The sequence below is a fragment of the Hyperoodon ampullatus genome, assembly GCF_949752795.1.
Source record: "Hyperoodon ampullatus genome assembly, chromosome: 15".
NCBI classification, from domain to species: Eukaryota; Metazoa; Chordata; class Mammalia; order Artiodactyla; family Ziphiidae; genus Hyperoodon; species Hyperoodon ampullatus.
The window spans coordinates 44,226,226-44,241,279 of record NC_136928.1 but is presented as its reverse complement, the minus strand read 5'-3'; the positions used below and the strand labels follow the sequence as shown (position 1 = coordinate 44,241,279).

The 15,054-nt window shown below is 41.3% G+C and overlaps 1 protein-coding gene across 1 annotated transcript in view; it reads right to left on the bottom strand.

The window, feature by feature from the left end:
* PSME4 (proteasome activator subunit 4) overlaps positions 1-2,529 on the bottom strand; it is a gene marked incomplete at its 5' end in the record, with an annotated part of 95,250 nt that extends 92,721 nt beyond the window's left edge. The window contains one exon of the mRNA XM_079721213.1: positions 2,288-2,529. Coding sequence (XP_079577339.1) covers positions 2,288-2,529 — 242 coding nt within the window. The remainder of the gene's footprint in view (positions 1-2,287) is intronic.
* Between the last annotated feature and the right edge of the window lie 12,525 nt (positions 2,530-15,054).

The window sequence follows — 15,054 nt, the reverse complement described above, 5'->3', positions numbered from 1 at the left end:
TGATTAAAGTAACTTGCCCACAGTCACAGAGCTAGTGGGAAAAATTAGATTTTATTTTCATTACTACTTTCCATTCTTCTACAAAGTACTAAGTATGATCACTACTAAGGTAACTGAGAGCTATCATCACATGTTTTGGCATCATTTAGATGTAAACTTGTGCAACACACACAAGGCTTAAAAACAACAAGCACAACTATAAACAGGTCACCTTAGCATGACTTAGGAGAAAAAATACACCCAAGATCACAACATGTCCCACCAAGTTCAAAATGTCTCATAGCGTAATCCCAAGAATCAGCTTGCAGCATTTAAGCACCGTTCCAAAATAAAATTCTATCTGATAGCATTTCTTGCTGGTTACTTAGATATAAATGGTTTGATGTTCATAGGTTATAAAGCTGTGTAACTGCAATCTTGCCCTAAACACCAAGGACTGTCTCCACTGTATTTTTAGCCCTTTCTAGGTATAGATACTTATACCTAAAAGCCAAAAATAATAAACCTCCAGGTGTTAATTTGCCAAGCTTAGTTACAATAAAAATGTCAGAAAACAGTGCTTAACTATGCCTGTGTAGATTCTCCATTAATAAATACAAACCAGATATGCATTCACACACTGGTTTATTTATATATTGTGCATCTAAAAGGAGCTGTTTGTGTCCCCCAAAACGGTTATTTTCTGAAAAATCTAATCTAAGTGATTAAAATGAGGAATTACTGGAACTGATAAAGTAACTTATTTTTACTGTGCCCAAGTAACACAAAAACCTAGGAGGCTCACTTGAAAAAACTGTGTGAATTTTAATAATTTATAAAACATTCTTCTGTTTTAACCAAAAGTGGTTCTTCTCCCTGTTGCATTTCTTTTTTCCCAAGTCTCCTATGGATCCTAACACCACAAACTTCTTCAAGCTCTAATCGAGAGGAGAGCTGTTAACCTTGACATAAATATGGTCACTCTTTGAAAAGGGCAAATTAAGCATTTGAGTTTTGCTCTTTAATTAAAAAGGTAATTAGTGCTACCACCAGCGACAACTGGAGATGAGAAATTTGTCAGAGGCTCCCTAATAATTGGGAGATAAGAATCATCCTGTGAGGGAAATGTAGAAAAGACGACTGCATTACAAAACCCTGAGTCATCACCCAGTTCACTCAGCAGATTTGGGTAAACATTAGATAAGTGATTTATGTCTTGTGTGTTCAGCCACCCATACCGACATGCATGAACATACAATGTTACCAGATTTTATGTATAGCCAACCAAACAAGATGCTGCAAAATTCTCTTTTAAAAAAGTTCTTCTGACACAGTGAAGATGCCCATCTAGCAAATGTCTCTAACCTTTCCCCCAACTGTACTTTACTCGGTTTCCCCTAATTTCAGTGGCACTGTAGTTTGCAGCCAGTTTATACCAAAAAAAAAAAAAAAAAAAAGGTAACAAAAGAATAAAACAACTGAGATTGATTTAGGTAATCTATATTCATCTGAGCAGCTCAAAAATTAACACAAGCCCGATACTAATAACGCCCAGGACAACCTGACAGCTTCCTTCTCTATTTTCCTTAGTATGGCACATTTCCAAAGGAAATGTCATAAAAGGAGCAACATACACTTTCCCGAGGTTCTAAGACTCAACATTCTCAACACTAACGTCTAGTACACAGCCCAAGAATGCGCTGAGGGCTGATTTTAAAAGTCTTTTCAATCAAACCCACAAAGACTGAGAAGGCCCAAAAAAGCAGAACCTAGAAGTTCCCTACGGCCTCCTTCCCATTCAGAAAGTTACTAGACGCGAACTGAGGGATAGGAAGAGGCAGGGACCGTAAGGTAAGAAAAAACTGGAGTCAACACCAGGAAAAGTCAAGAGTTGTTCGCCCAAAGACGAATCCTCTCTGCTCCCTCCCGCCACCGGCAAAGGTCCAAGGAGCACCCCTGGGGGACCGCTCCTCTCTTTCCCTGCGGGTCCAGTGCCCTCACGCTCCCCGGGCCCCGAATGTCGGAAGACAACAACCCGAAACCTTGGAGAGAAGCAGCTGCGAAGGACATAGAGGGCTGGTGAGAACCAGGGAGATCCCGTAAGAAAGTGGCAGGGAGGAAGCTTGAGTGCTTCCCAGGCTTCGGTCGCGACCCTGGGATTACTGAACAGAAACGATCCGCCCGAACCGGGGCAGAGTTGAGTGTCCAGCGGTCCGGTGCGGACAAAGAGCCTCCCCCCCACCCCCCGCGGACGCCTTCACACCGAGCCTTTGCCTCCGGCCCATCCTGCAGGCCCCGGAACACTTACGTGGAGAGTTTCCTGGTCCAGAAGAGGCCCCCGGGCCACAGCTCTTGGAGCTGCACTGCCCGGCCCAGGTTGCTTTTGATCTGGGCCAGCTGCAAGTCGGACTCGGCGTCCAGCCGCTCGGCGTAGGGCAGCAGCTTGTTGTAGACGATCTCTTTCTGCGGGACGAAGCCTCGCGGGTCCGGACCGGGGCGCCCGCCCGGCTCCAAGGGATCCCCGCCGCCCGCCCTTTCGGCCGGCTCCATGAGACCAGGACACCCCCCCAACCCCCTCCCACCCTAGCCCTCCCCGGCCCCCACCCCTCTCCGGGCTCCGCCTCCTCCGCGTCGTCGTCGCCCTCGGCCCTATCGCTGGGCCCCCTCCCCTGGCCGGCGTGCTGCTGGCCCCGCGCGATTCCCGGTTCGTTAGCGGCTGCAGCGGCCGCTCCGCCCGCCCCGCACCAGCTCGGCTGGTGACGCTGCAGCCGCCGGGCCCGGAGGTTCCGGACGAGCCTCAAGTCACATCCGGGGCGGGGCGGGGCGACGACGTCTGAGGAGACGGCGACGGCGACGGCGACAGCGACCCTGGGTGCAGCGCCTTCCTGCTGTGGGCCTGGCTCGGAGCCCCCACCCCCGAGGTCCCACCGGCCGAGTTCGAGGCTGTCCCACCGGAAACTCGAGGCCGAATTCCAAGCCGTTGTCCTTCCTCGCGTGGGGTCGTGCGCTCCCTGCGTCTGCCCTCGGGAGCGTGTGATCGCCGTGGCCTCGGACCAGGCGCTCCACGTAGTCCCCCATGCCAAGTTCACGGAAAAACCTAGGTACTCTGTCCATCCCACTTGTTGCTGATAGATTTTTTTTACTGTGTCCCCTTTAAGCCCCCGTCTTTCTGGCATTCTCCTGGCCGCCCTCATTCCAAAGAAAGGGATTCAACAAATTCATTCAACAAATATTAATTGAACTACTGTTTGTCAGACACTCCTTTTAGGCCCTTGAGATGGAAAATTTAAGAGCACCTGGTTTCTGCCCTCCTTGGACTTAACAGCCACATGGAGCTTTGACTAGGGAATAAGCAATTACAAGACAATACTGCTCTTAATTGCTAGATAAGTACAGGATGCTTTGGGAACACCTAAAGAGGACTTCAAACTGGAGGGGTGGCAGGTAGTTTCCTAGAAATGATGCATAAAGTTGAGCTTAAGAATTGCCAATTTTGTTAGGAAAACAAGAGAGGGGAAGGTATATTTCAGCTGGGGGAGAGCTCAGGCTGCAAGCATGCACTCTAGGAATTCAAAGTTCAGAATGACTGAAGATTGCAGAGAGGGGAGTGAAGAATTGAGACTGAGAAGGACATGCTAGGAAGTTTTTAGAGCTTTATCTTAAAGGCAACAGGAAGCGGAAAAACTAAGCATAGCAGTGGCATGATATAATTTACATTTCTGAAGAATCACTCTGGCTTTATGTGGAGAATGGATTAGAACAGACAGAATTGGAAACTGGCAGACCCCTTAAGGAGATGTGACATAACGGTGGGCTGCATGTCAGTTGAAATGATTCGAGAGCTGTTTCAGCAAGAATGGCCTGAACTTGGTAGTTTATTGGATGTGAAGTGTGAAACAGAGAAGTCAGGATGTCAGATTTCTGGCTTGGGAAACTGAGATAGAGAACACAGCAGAAACAGCTATGGAGGCAGAATGCCTAAGGGATGGGAAAATATTATCATGTATGGATCAGAAGAGCCATCTAAAAATGGATATGGATTAAGCATATAGGTGGATTGGAGGGAATGAGATATAGAGTAGCGTTAAAAAATAAACGGAGGCATATTAAAATTTTTAAGAGTTTATCTGAGCAAAAATTGATAGGAATTGGGCAACACCAAACCAGAAGTGGTTAGGGGCACCAACAGGAGGCAGGGGAAAGCCTTAAAGAAGATGCAGAAGCAAAGAAAGGAAATTATTTAATTGGCTACAGCTAAAGCCTAGTTAGCTGTTTGTGACTGGTTGTCCTTAGCGTTTAGATTTCATAATCTTGAGGCATTTACACACTTAGACGTTGGTTTGCTTAAGTAGGCCACCAAAGCATTAGAGCCACCTTAATCTAATGGCCTCCTTGTTTAATTAGTTTAACAGTATGAATAGGGCCCTGAACCAAACTCTAAAAGAACTCCATATTTAGGGATGGATAAAGAAAGAGAGAGAGCACAAAGAATACTCACAAGAAGCAGTCTGAGAGGTAGGCGTTCTAGAAAAGTGGGCTTTTTTAAAAAGAGTTTTCAGATGGAGGAATTGATTAACTATACCAAAGGTGACTGAGCGGTCAAATGAGATAAGACCAGAGAAGGGTTTATTGGAGTTATTGATAAAGCAGATAAGAACAGTTTCAGTGGAGTGTAGGGATGGAAACCAGATTACAGTGACAAAGGATGAGTGGGAAGTAAATAAATAGAGACAGCAAAGGTGGACAACATTTTTTGACAGTTTGAGTGGGAAGAACAAGAGAAAAATGTTAGCTGAAATGAAAAGAGGAATTTTTGAAGGTGGGATATGTTATTTATTTATTTATTATTTGTGGCTGCGTTGGGTCTTTGTTGCTGCGCGCGGGTTTTCTCTAGTTGTGGTGAGCGGGGGCTACTCTTCATTGAGGTGCGCGGGCTTCTCATTGTGGTGGCTTCTCTTGTGGAGCACGGGCTCTAGGCACACAGGCTTCAGTAGTTGTGTGAAGGTGGGATATGTTTAAATATTGATGAGAAGGCACCAGTGGAGAGACAGGTTGAAGATATGTGGATGAAGATGACAGAGTGGGAGAGAATATGGAGTCATTGGCCCTTAGCAGTAAACCATACTCTCCTTCCGTTGTCAGAGGAGGAAAGCAGGGGAGAAGAGATGCAAAAGCAGAAAGGTTTGCAGATTAAGTGCCTGGAAGTTGGAGTTCTTTCTGATGGTTTCTTTTCTTTTTTTTTTTTTTTCCTGTGAAGCAAGAGAATGAGAATGGTGTGAGGACATGATGGATAGGAGATTTGAGGAGATTGGAGAAGGTTTAGAATAGTCTCAAAATTCAGAAAACTGATTAGAGAAACAGAATTGCTTGGCAGTTAAGGCCAGAAGCATGAATTTACCATCACCTGTCTGTACAACTTAGTGACTTTCACCAGTAATGTTTAGCAGCCCAGGATTGTATGATGTACAGGCTGATATGATAGACTGACAAAGAAGCAAGAGAATGTTATGTATGTTAGTGGTAGTGATGGTAGTGGTTTTAGCTACCATTTCTTGAGCACTTCTCTCAGCCTGTGCTTTATCTACGTTATCTCATTGAACAAGTAGAGATCGTGGAGTTGAGAGTATTTGAAAGAGAATGGTTAACATCTAAATTGGTTGAAGTCTAAGAAGAGAGAAGAGGGCTGATAGAGAGTAGAGAGGTCAGGGGACTCAGACCCTGATGAGATACAAGAACAACATGAAAGGATTAGCCTGAGCAAAGGATATGAAACAACAGGAATGTTTAGATTTAAGATTTCAAAGAAGCAGTTCCAGGTGATCTCAGTTTCCTTGCGAATGGTTGTCCGAACTGGAAAAATCGAAAGAATTGTTGGAGCAAAAGGGTTGAAGTCTCTTTCTGTTATTCTATATGAAGTTTAATAGCAAACACTATTCATACCTCTTCAGGGGAGAAAGGTGGGAGACCTTAAATTTCTCTGGAAGGCCTAGGCTACTCATCATTAGAGACAGTACCCAAAGTCTGGGGTTAATTTTCTCTCTCAGACCAACTCCCAAGCATTTTTTTAATCTCTTAGCGCTCAGGATACTCTGCCAAAGAATAACAACCCAGTATGCTTTCAGTCAGACCCTGAGGGAGACATTGACTTCTTATCAGACTCCTCTAGGAAACAGACTATAATCACTTTTCTTGGAAGCCCCAGAAAGTGCAATAGCCCATGGAAAATGTTCTGAAGAGAGAGGTTTCTCCTCAAGCTGGAGGAATTGGCAGAGATAATTATCTATCAAATATTTATGTCATTGATATACTTATTGGCCCACTACTTGATAAACCACTTATTAGTAGTGAACAAAATGACAGGTTGTTAGTTTCATGCCTTCCTCTGCCTTAGTTTTTTCTGTATATGATGTATTTGGGATGGGGGCAGGGTGGGGTGGGGGAGCAGGGAAGTATATTGACAAGTAGATGAATCTCTGTTGTCAGAGCATATTTGGAAGTATTTGAATTATATTAGAATGACTCTAATATAATCAAATATCTAAACTCCTGTTGTGCTGCAGTTATTGAAATCACAAGAATATTGGATCTGAGAAATGAGGATTTTTTTTCCCTAGTTCCTATATGATTTTTTTAAAATAAATTTATTTATTTTTGTTTGCGTTGGGTCTTCATTGTTGCGCGCGGGCTTTCTCTAGTTGCCGTGAGCGGGGCAGGGGCCTACTCTTCGTTGTGGTGTGTGGGCTCCTCATTGCGGTGGCTTCTCTTGTTGTGGAGCACGGGCTTTAGGCACACAGGCTTCAGTAGTTGTGGATCGCAGGCTCTAGAGCGCAGGCTCAGTAGTTGTGGCGCACGGGCTTAGTTGCTCCGCGGCATGTGGGACCTTCCCGGACGAGGGCTCGAACCCGTGTCCCCTGCACTGGTAGGCAGATTCTTAACCACTGGGCCACCAGGGAAGCCCCCCCATATGATTTTTAAGTTTTGAATTTTTCATCCAAAAACCCTTCTCATCCAGCCATAGTATCCACTTCACCAATTAAACTAGAGTATATTTAGAGCTCAATTTTTAATAAGAAGGAAATCACAGCTAACAGAATGAATTTTTCTGTGATTATTTTATACTTTTTCCCTTTCTTGGGCATTTTGCCATTTCACTACAATGCAGCCAGGTGTAGGCTTCTTTTTATTTATCTTGCAGTAGATTTGTGTTTCTTAAATCGAAGATTCATATCATTCATCAGTCATGCAAAATTTTCAGCTATTTTCACAATTTTTTTTGTCCCTCTTCTCTCCTTGTAGAATTCCCATTAGACGTATGTTGTACTTTCTCATTCTAGTCTAGATATTTCTTGATATTTTGCAAGTGTTTGTCTCTCTACCTCATTCCAGATAACTTTACCATATCTATTTCTAATTCTTAGAATTCTTAGTTCATTTGTATTGATCTGCTGTTTAACTTGTCCATTGAGCTTCTAATTCCAATGATTATGTTTTTAAGTTTGGAAGTTCTACTAAGTTTTTTTCAAATATCCCTATTCTATTTTTCATTGAGTTTTGTTCTTTACGGTCCCAATGACTTCTTTAATCATTTTAGACATACTTATTTAATTATTTTAGACAATCATATTCTATTATTTCAAATAATGTGCTGTGTGTTTGTTGACTTTTGTTCATGATGGATCCTTCTGTTTCATAACTTTTTATATGGTGAGATCATCTTCACATGGCTTTTTTTTCCCTGTGGACATCCCATGTGACCCAGAGCAATGTCTTTGTTTGCTTGCACCAGATCCACAGAAATATCATAGGTATAGTACTAACCAATATTTATGTTCATTTTTCAGCTAGTGTAAACTTGGATTTCTATCCTATGCAAGTTACAGGCCTGGGAATTCAGTCTATGGAGAGTTGTGTTTTTATGCAATATTTTATCAATACTTCCAACTCCCTTAGGTCCAGGGTTTCAACTTCTATCCTGGAGTAGATATTAAAGCCCAATTCACTTGCTGTTTCCAGCTCAAGTAACACTACCACAAAGCTGATGCAGAATTAACTAACACGCTTATCACTCTGGCTTTCCTTTCCTCTTTGTTTCTAGGAGATATTCCTTTTCTGTGTGTGAGCTCATCTATGGTTATCTCTTGCTTTCATGTTTAATGTAGCATTCCTGTGTAAAAGGGTTTCTGCATTAACTCAGTCTGCCATGCTACTGGAACTGGGGACCTTTAAGGAATAAACTTCTAACTCTAAAATATTAGACATCATGGGAGCAAAAGGGAGTGATTATGGGTAATTAAGAGCTTTTTTAGAATCTCATATCACATAAGTGGCCATTGATGATGTCTATTCATCAAGCTGTAAAAATGATTGATGATGATTAAAAAATAATTTACTTTTTATTATTTGTAAAACACCTATTTGATATTTAAAAGCAGAAGGAGTTTTTCAACACAACTGAAGCTCACTCTTTTTGACAAGCTGTGAATAATGTAGGAGGTCACAGCTTCCCTCATAATCAAATATAGTAAAGAGATGTATTTTTTAACAGTAGTTGAAGAAATTAACAATAGAGTCATTGGAGAGATGATAACTGATGCACAAAGGGGATGTACACTGTTTCCACCTACCCTCAGTTTTTATATGTATAAATAGAACAGGCCTTGTTCATAGGCAGAAAATGGAATTGTCTGCATGAATAATATGAATACCAGCAAGACACTCACATGTTATCAGGTACTTGAAATGCTACCCTTTTCAGTCTTTTACTTTGTACTAAGGAGAATCACTTTTGAAATTTACAGATTCATAAGAGGGATAATATATCAGATCCCTAATTCTCCATAGTGAATTATATATTCATTAATTCAACAAACATTTATTGAGTGCCTCCTGAGTGCCAAGTGTGAGATCATAAGATGGATGACGCAGTACTTGTCCTTAAGGGGTTCACTGTCTAGTGGGGTGACAGACAAGTAAACAGATAAGATTGTAACCAAATGTCATCTGTGGTCTTTCTACCTCTTAAGATCTCTAGAAAAAAGTAATTTAAACTTCCTTCCATAGACTGTGAGAAGTCCAATGCCTCATCCAATAGTTCTGTCAATTTTGGAGGATGGGGGCTTATGTTTTTATGGTCACTTCCAGCTCTAAACTTTCCTTCTGCTAAACTAGTTCTGTTTACAAGGCTTCTGTTGTCCCTGTTCCAGTACCACTTTAACCCAAACATAGAACCTGGCTTTTTTCCTTACTTTCCACCATTTCCATAAAATAAACCATTCACACAAGGCTTTGTGTGTGTGTGTGTGTGTTTGTGTTTGTGTGTGTTGCTTGTGTCAATAAAATGGAAACAGGTTCAAGGAGACCAAGGAATTTATATGCTAGAAGTACAAACAACTTAAAATTTAACATAAAATATTTCCCTAAAAGTTCTATTTCTGTGTGGTCCATGACATTATCGAGCTTACTATCTAATGGGGTGGTCAGACATTAAACAACTCATTCTGTAGGTATTTAATTATACTTTTCTTAGATGCTTTAGTAGAACAAAGGATGCTCTGATTGTATAAAACAGAGGGACCTAGCCTAGACTGGGAGGCCTAGAAAGATTACTTTGAGGAAGTAGTATTAGATGAATGAAGAGTTGGGGAGAGGATAATAGAAATGATCTGGCTAGGAAAACAGTATGAATGGAGGCTTGAGGTGGGGGAAGAACTTGGCTTGTGAAGCTCAGAAAAGACCAGTGTGCTCAGGGAGAGAAAGTAGGCGTGGCAGATGTGGCTGAGAAGGCAAGCAGAGTTAGATCATATAGTGCCTCGTAAGATGGGTTAAGAATTCTGGAGTTTATCCTAAAAGCTATTTCAGATATACAAATACAGTGCTGCAGGCAGTAACCAAATACTTGGGGGAGCTGAAGGGGTGCTATTAGGGTCTTGAAGTTAACTGGATAGGTATACCCCAGGCAGAAACATCAGTATGTGGAAGGCTGTGGAGTTTTCAGTGGGCCCAGTTAGGCCAGGGAGCATTCAGTACAATGAGGTAGGAGCACAGAAAGTGTGGATAATGGCAAGAGAAGAGGCAAGACAGAGAATAGGTAACAAATAGTCATGTATCTATGTATGGTGGTATTGATGGTAGTAATGTTAGCTCGTACCTACCCATAGAGAGTGGGCTGCCTTTCTGGACTCAGAACCTAATTCATTTTTTCAGTTGCTGCTTTGTTTTTTAAATTAATCTTTTTTTTTTTTTTTTTTTTTTTGGTGCACAGTGCGGCTTGCAGGACCTTAGTTCCCCGACCGAGGATCGAACCCTGGCCCCTGGCAGTGAGAACGCTGAGTCCTAACCACTGGTCTGCCCTGAAATTCCCGTAAATTAATCTTTTTATTTTGAGATAATTGTAGATTCACATGTAGTTGTAGAAATAACACAGAGAGATCTCTTATACTCTTTACCCAGTTTCCCAAAATTGGTATTATTTGTAGTCCAATTTCACAATCAGCATATTTACATTGATACAATCAAGCAAGATAAGAACATTTCCATCACCACAAGGGTCCCTCCTGTTGCCCTTTATGGTCACATTCACTTTCCTGACCCCTCCCATGTCCCTAATACCTGGAAAATTACTAATCTGTTCTTTATATAATTTTATCATTTCCAGACGGTTATATAAATGGAATCATACAGGATGTAACTTTGTGGGTTTGGCTCTTTTCTCTCACCATAATTCCATAAAGATTCATCCAAGTTGTTGCCTGTACCAATAGTTTGTTCCCTTTTATTGCTGAATAGCATTCCATGGTATAGATGTACCGTAGTTTGTTTAGCCATTCACCGTTGAAGGACATCTGGGTTGTTTTTGCCTATTCCAAATAAAGCTGCTATGAACTTTCATCTACAGGTTTTTGTGTGAACATAAGTTTTAATTTCTCTGGGATAAATGCCCAGGAGTGCAATTGCTGGGTCATGCTGTGTTGCATGTTTAGTTATTTATTTATTTATTTATTTATTTATTATTTTTTTTGCATGTTTAGTTTTAAAACTAAAAAACTACCCAACTGTTTTCCAGAATAGCTGCACCATATTACATTCTCACCAGCAATATATGAGTAAACCAGTTTCTCTGCATCCTTTCTAACATTTGGTGTTGTTACTGTTTATTTTAACCATTCTGATTAGTGTGAATGATATCTCATTGTGGATTTCGTTTGCATTTTCCTTATGGCTAATGTTGTTAATCATGTTTTCATGTGCTCATGTGCTTATGAGCTACCTGCATGTCTTCTTTAGTGAAATCTCCGCTCATGTTTTTTGCCTGCTTTCTAATTGGATTGCTTGGTTTTTTACTGTTGAGTTTTGAGCATTCTTTATGTATTCCAGTTGCTACTCCTTCGTCACATATGTGGCTTGCAAATATTTTCTCCTTGTTTGTAGCTTGTCTTTTCATCCTCTTAATAGGGTCTTTTGCAGTGTAAAAGTTTTTAATTTTGATGAGGTCCAATTTGTCAATTTTTCCTTTCATGGGTCAAACTTCTGGTGTCAAATCTAAGAACTCTGCCTAGTCCTAGAGTCAAAGATTTTTTTTTCTAGAAGTTTTATAGTTTTATGTTTTGCATTTAAGTCCATGATCCATTTTGAATTAACTTTTGTGTGAGGTGTGACATTTAGGTCAAAGTTAATATTTTTGCCTATGAATGTCCAATTAATTCAGTTTTAAATAACACCACTTGAAGGCCACCAAGAACCCAGTCATTTCATTTCATAGTCTTTACTCAAACATGCTGTGGAGGGCTTCCCTGGTGGCTCAGTGGTTGAGAGTCCGCCTGCAGATGCAGGAGACACGGGTTTGTGCCCCGATCCGGGAAGATCCCACCTGCCGCGGAGCGGCTGGGCCCGTGAGCCATGGCCACTGAGCCTGCGCGTCCGGAGTCTGTGCTCCGCAACGGGAGAGGCCACAACAGTGAGAGGCCCACGTATCGCCAAAAAAAAAAAAAAATACATGCTGTGAAAGGCACATACTGGCACCGTCCACTCTTGTGATCCACTGTGAGCCAATACTTGTATGAAAAGACATATCTCTCAAGAAAAAAGAGAAAATTTTATGGACGTTTTTTTTTTTTAATTTATTTTTGTCTGCGTTGGGTCTTTGTTGCTGCACACAGGCTTTCTCTAGTTGCGGCGAGCAGGGACTACTCTCCGTTGCGGTGTGCAGGCTTCTCATTGCAGTGGCTTCTCTTCTTGTGGAGCACGAGCTCTAGGCATGCGGGCTTCAGTAGTTGTAGCACTTGGGCTCAGTAGTTGTCACTTGCGGGCTCTAGAGCACAGGCTCAGTAGTTGTGGCACGCAGACTCAGTAGTTGTGCCTTGCGGGCTTAGTTGCTCCGCAGCACGTGGGATCTTCCCGGACCAGGGCTTGAACCCGTGTCCCCTGGATTGGCAGGCGGATTCTTAACCACTGTGCCACCAGGGAAGTATGGACAGTTCTTAAGTCCATAATTAGTAATACAAAGAATACGTTTGACTAATTCTGCTAGAATATGGTCCTGCTAAAAATACACCGAATTTACTTTATTCAGAACACTTAAAGTAGTGGGCATCTGAAATTGTCTTTGACTACTCAGCATCTGAACCCAGTTGCTGGATTTGGGAAATTCCCCGTTGTGTAGGTCTGGGTGAGAAGTAAGCTCCTACCTCTAACTTCAAAAGCCTAAGGAGTCACCCTCTAATCACTCCCCTGACGATCTTGTGATCCAGGTTTGGTCACCAGGTACTTTGAATCTTGAGCAAGTAATGCCAAGATGAGGGGATGATGGATGATATTGGATCTGTGGTAGCTATGGCATAGGCAGTCTGGCATTTGTGGCTGTGTTATCAGGAGCAGTGGTTGCCTACAGTGACTACTGTGTCAAATAGAAGATATGTTGTACATTGGTGGTGGCAGCAGCATCTTAATCAGACTGTTTCACTACCCTGACTCCCTTGATTCTAACCTCTTGTCTGATAATGTTTCTTATCATTTCTCATCAAGTCTATGAGTTACCTGATACTTTCCAATAAATTTACCTTCAATTTAAGTTAGCCAGAGATGGTTACTGCCAATAAAGAACCCTCGCTGATACTTTTAGCAAATGACACTAAGGCAGGGGTCTCCCACCCCCAGAGTTTCTGATTCAGTAGGTGTAAAGTGGGGCCTGAGAATTTGCACTCTAACAAATTCCCAGATGATGCTGATGGTCAAATGACCACACAATCTTCATCAAGTTTGGTGTGATTTTATTTTTCTCTCAAACACCTGCTGATTAGTGTTTCATTGTTTGAATATACCGCAATGTTCTTATCCATTCATCTGATGATGGACATTTCAGTTATTTCCAGTTTCTGGCTATTACAAAGAAATCTGCTGTGAATGTTAATATACAAGTCTTTGTATGGACATATATTTCCTTTCCTTTGGGGTAAATACCTGGGAGTTGAATGGCTAGATCATATGGAAGGTATATGTATAACTTTTAAAGAAACTGCAAGCTGTTTTCCAATGTAGTTATGCCATTTTACATTTTTTCCAACAGTGTATGATCAGTCTTTTTAACTTTAGCCTTTCTAGTAGGTATGTAGTGACGTCTCATTGTGCTTCCAATTTGCATTTTCCTAATGACTAATAGTGATGAGCATCTTTTTGAGTGCTAATTTAGCATCCATATATCTTTTTTGGTGAAGCATCTATTAAAATATTTTGTCCCCTTTTGGGGGCCTTGTTTTCTCATTATTGAGTTTTGAGAGTTCTCTGTATATTCTGGGGATAAATCCTGTACCGTATATGTGATTTGCAAATCTTTTCTCCCAGTCTGTGGCCCTTTTTTTTCCTTCATTTTCTTCATAGGCAGAGAATCATTTTTGCAAAAATTATCAACAGTCTCATCAATTTTCCTAATGACCTCCCTTAACTGTTTGATATTCAAATGATTCCTTCTGGAAACACATTCCTTTTCTATTTTCTCTGCTTCTACTGGTATGATTGTAGAGCCTCAGTTGCCAACAGCATTGTATGTGATTTGAAGAATTCTCTAATATCACTTTCATAAACTTCATGAAATCTTGTACCTATTGCAAAATCTGTGGTTAAATTCTTTTTGATTCATATGATTTGGATTTGTTTGGTAGATATTTTTGGATGTTTACCATAATCTCAAAGTTCAAACCAATGAGGATGTCAACTGAAGGGCCACTGAATGAGATAGAGTGGGGAAAATAAGCACTAGTGTTTTGTATGGAAAAATATTTAAGTAGGGGCTCATTTTATAAATGATCAAGTTCATTAGAGAACATTTTAGTGTTATATGACTTTTGCTTCCATATACCAGCACAGATTTGTGTAACAAATATTCAAAAACAAGGCCCTGAAAGAAAAGACCCCTTCCTCTCTTAATGTTTTGTCTCATATCTTGATCCCCTCTTCCCCCCTCATTCTGCTCCAGGTTCTCTGACCTTCTCTCATTTCCTTGATCAAGCCAAGCTTTTTCACAATGCAAGAGCACCTACTCTTTCTTCTAATCTAATAAGTGGGCCAAGAATTTAGATTTACTCTAAGTGCAGTAGAAATCAATAAACAAGTTTTTAATCAGGAAAATAACATCATTTGATTTAAACTTTCCAAGGATGTCTGACTCTGAATAGAGTTAGATTATTCACAGATAAGAATGGGAATAAGGAGATGAATTAGGAGGCTATTTCAGCAGTCCAGTGAGAGATGATGATGGCTTGTATCAGGGTGAGAAAATGGTCAGATTTGAGAAATATCAATATTTTGGAGGTAGAACTAATGAGATTTGGTGACAGAATGTGGTGTGAGAGAAAGGAAAGAGTCACAGATGACTCAAAATTTCTGCCTTTGGTAATAGCATGTATGGTAGGGTCATTCATTAAGATGGGAAAAACAGAGGATAGGACCAGGTTTGAGAAAAATCAATCATGAGTTCCATGCTGGCCATTTAAGTTTGCCTCCAAGATCCTATATGAAGATTCAAGCAGGCTTTTGGATATCAGTTTCTAGAGTTAGTGGCAGGAACTAGGCTGGAGCTATAAA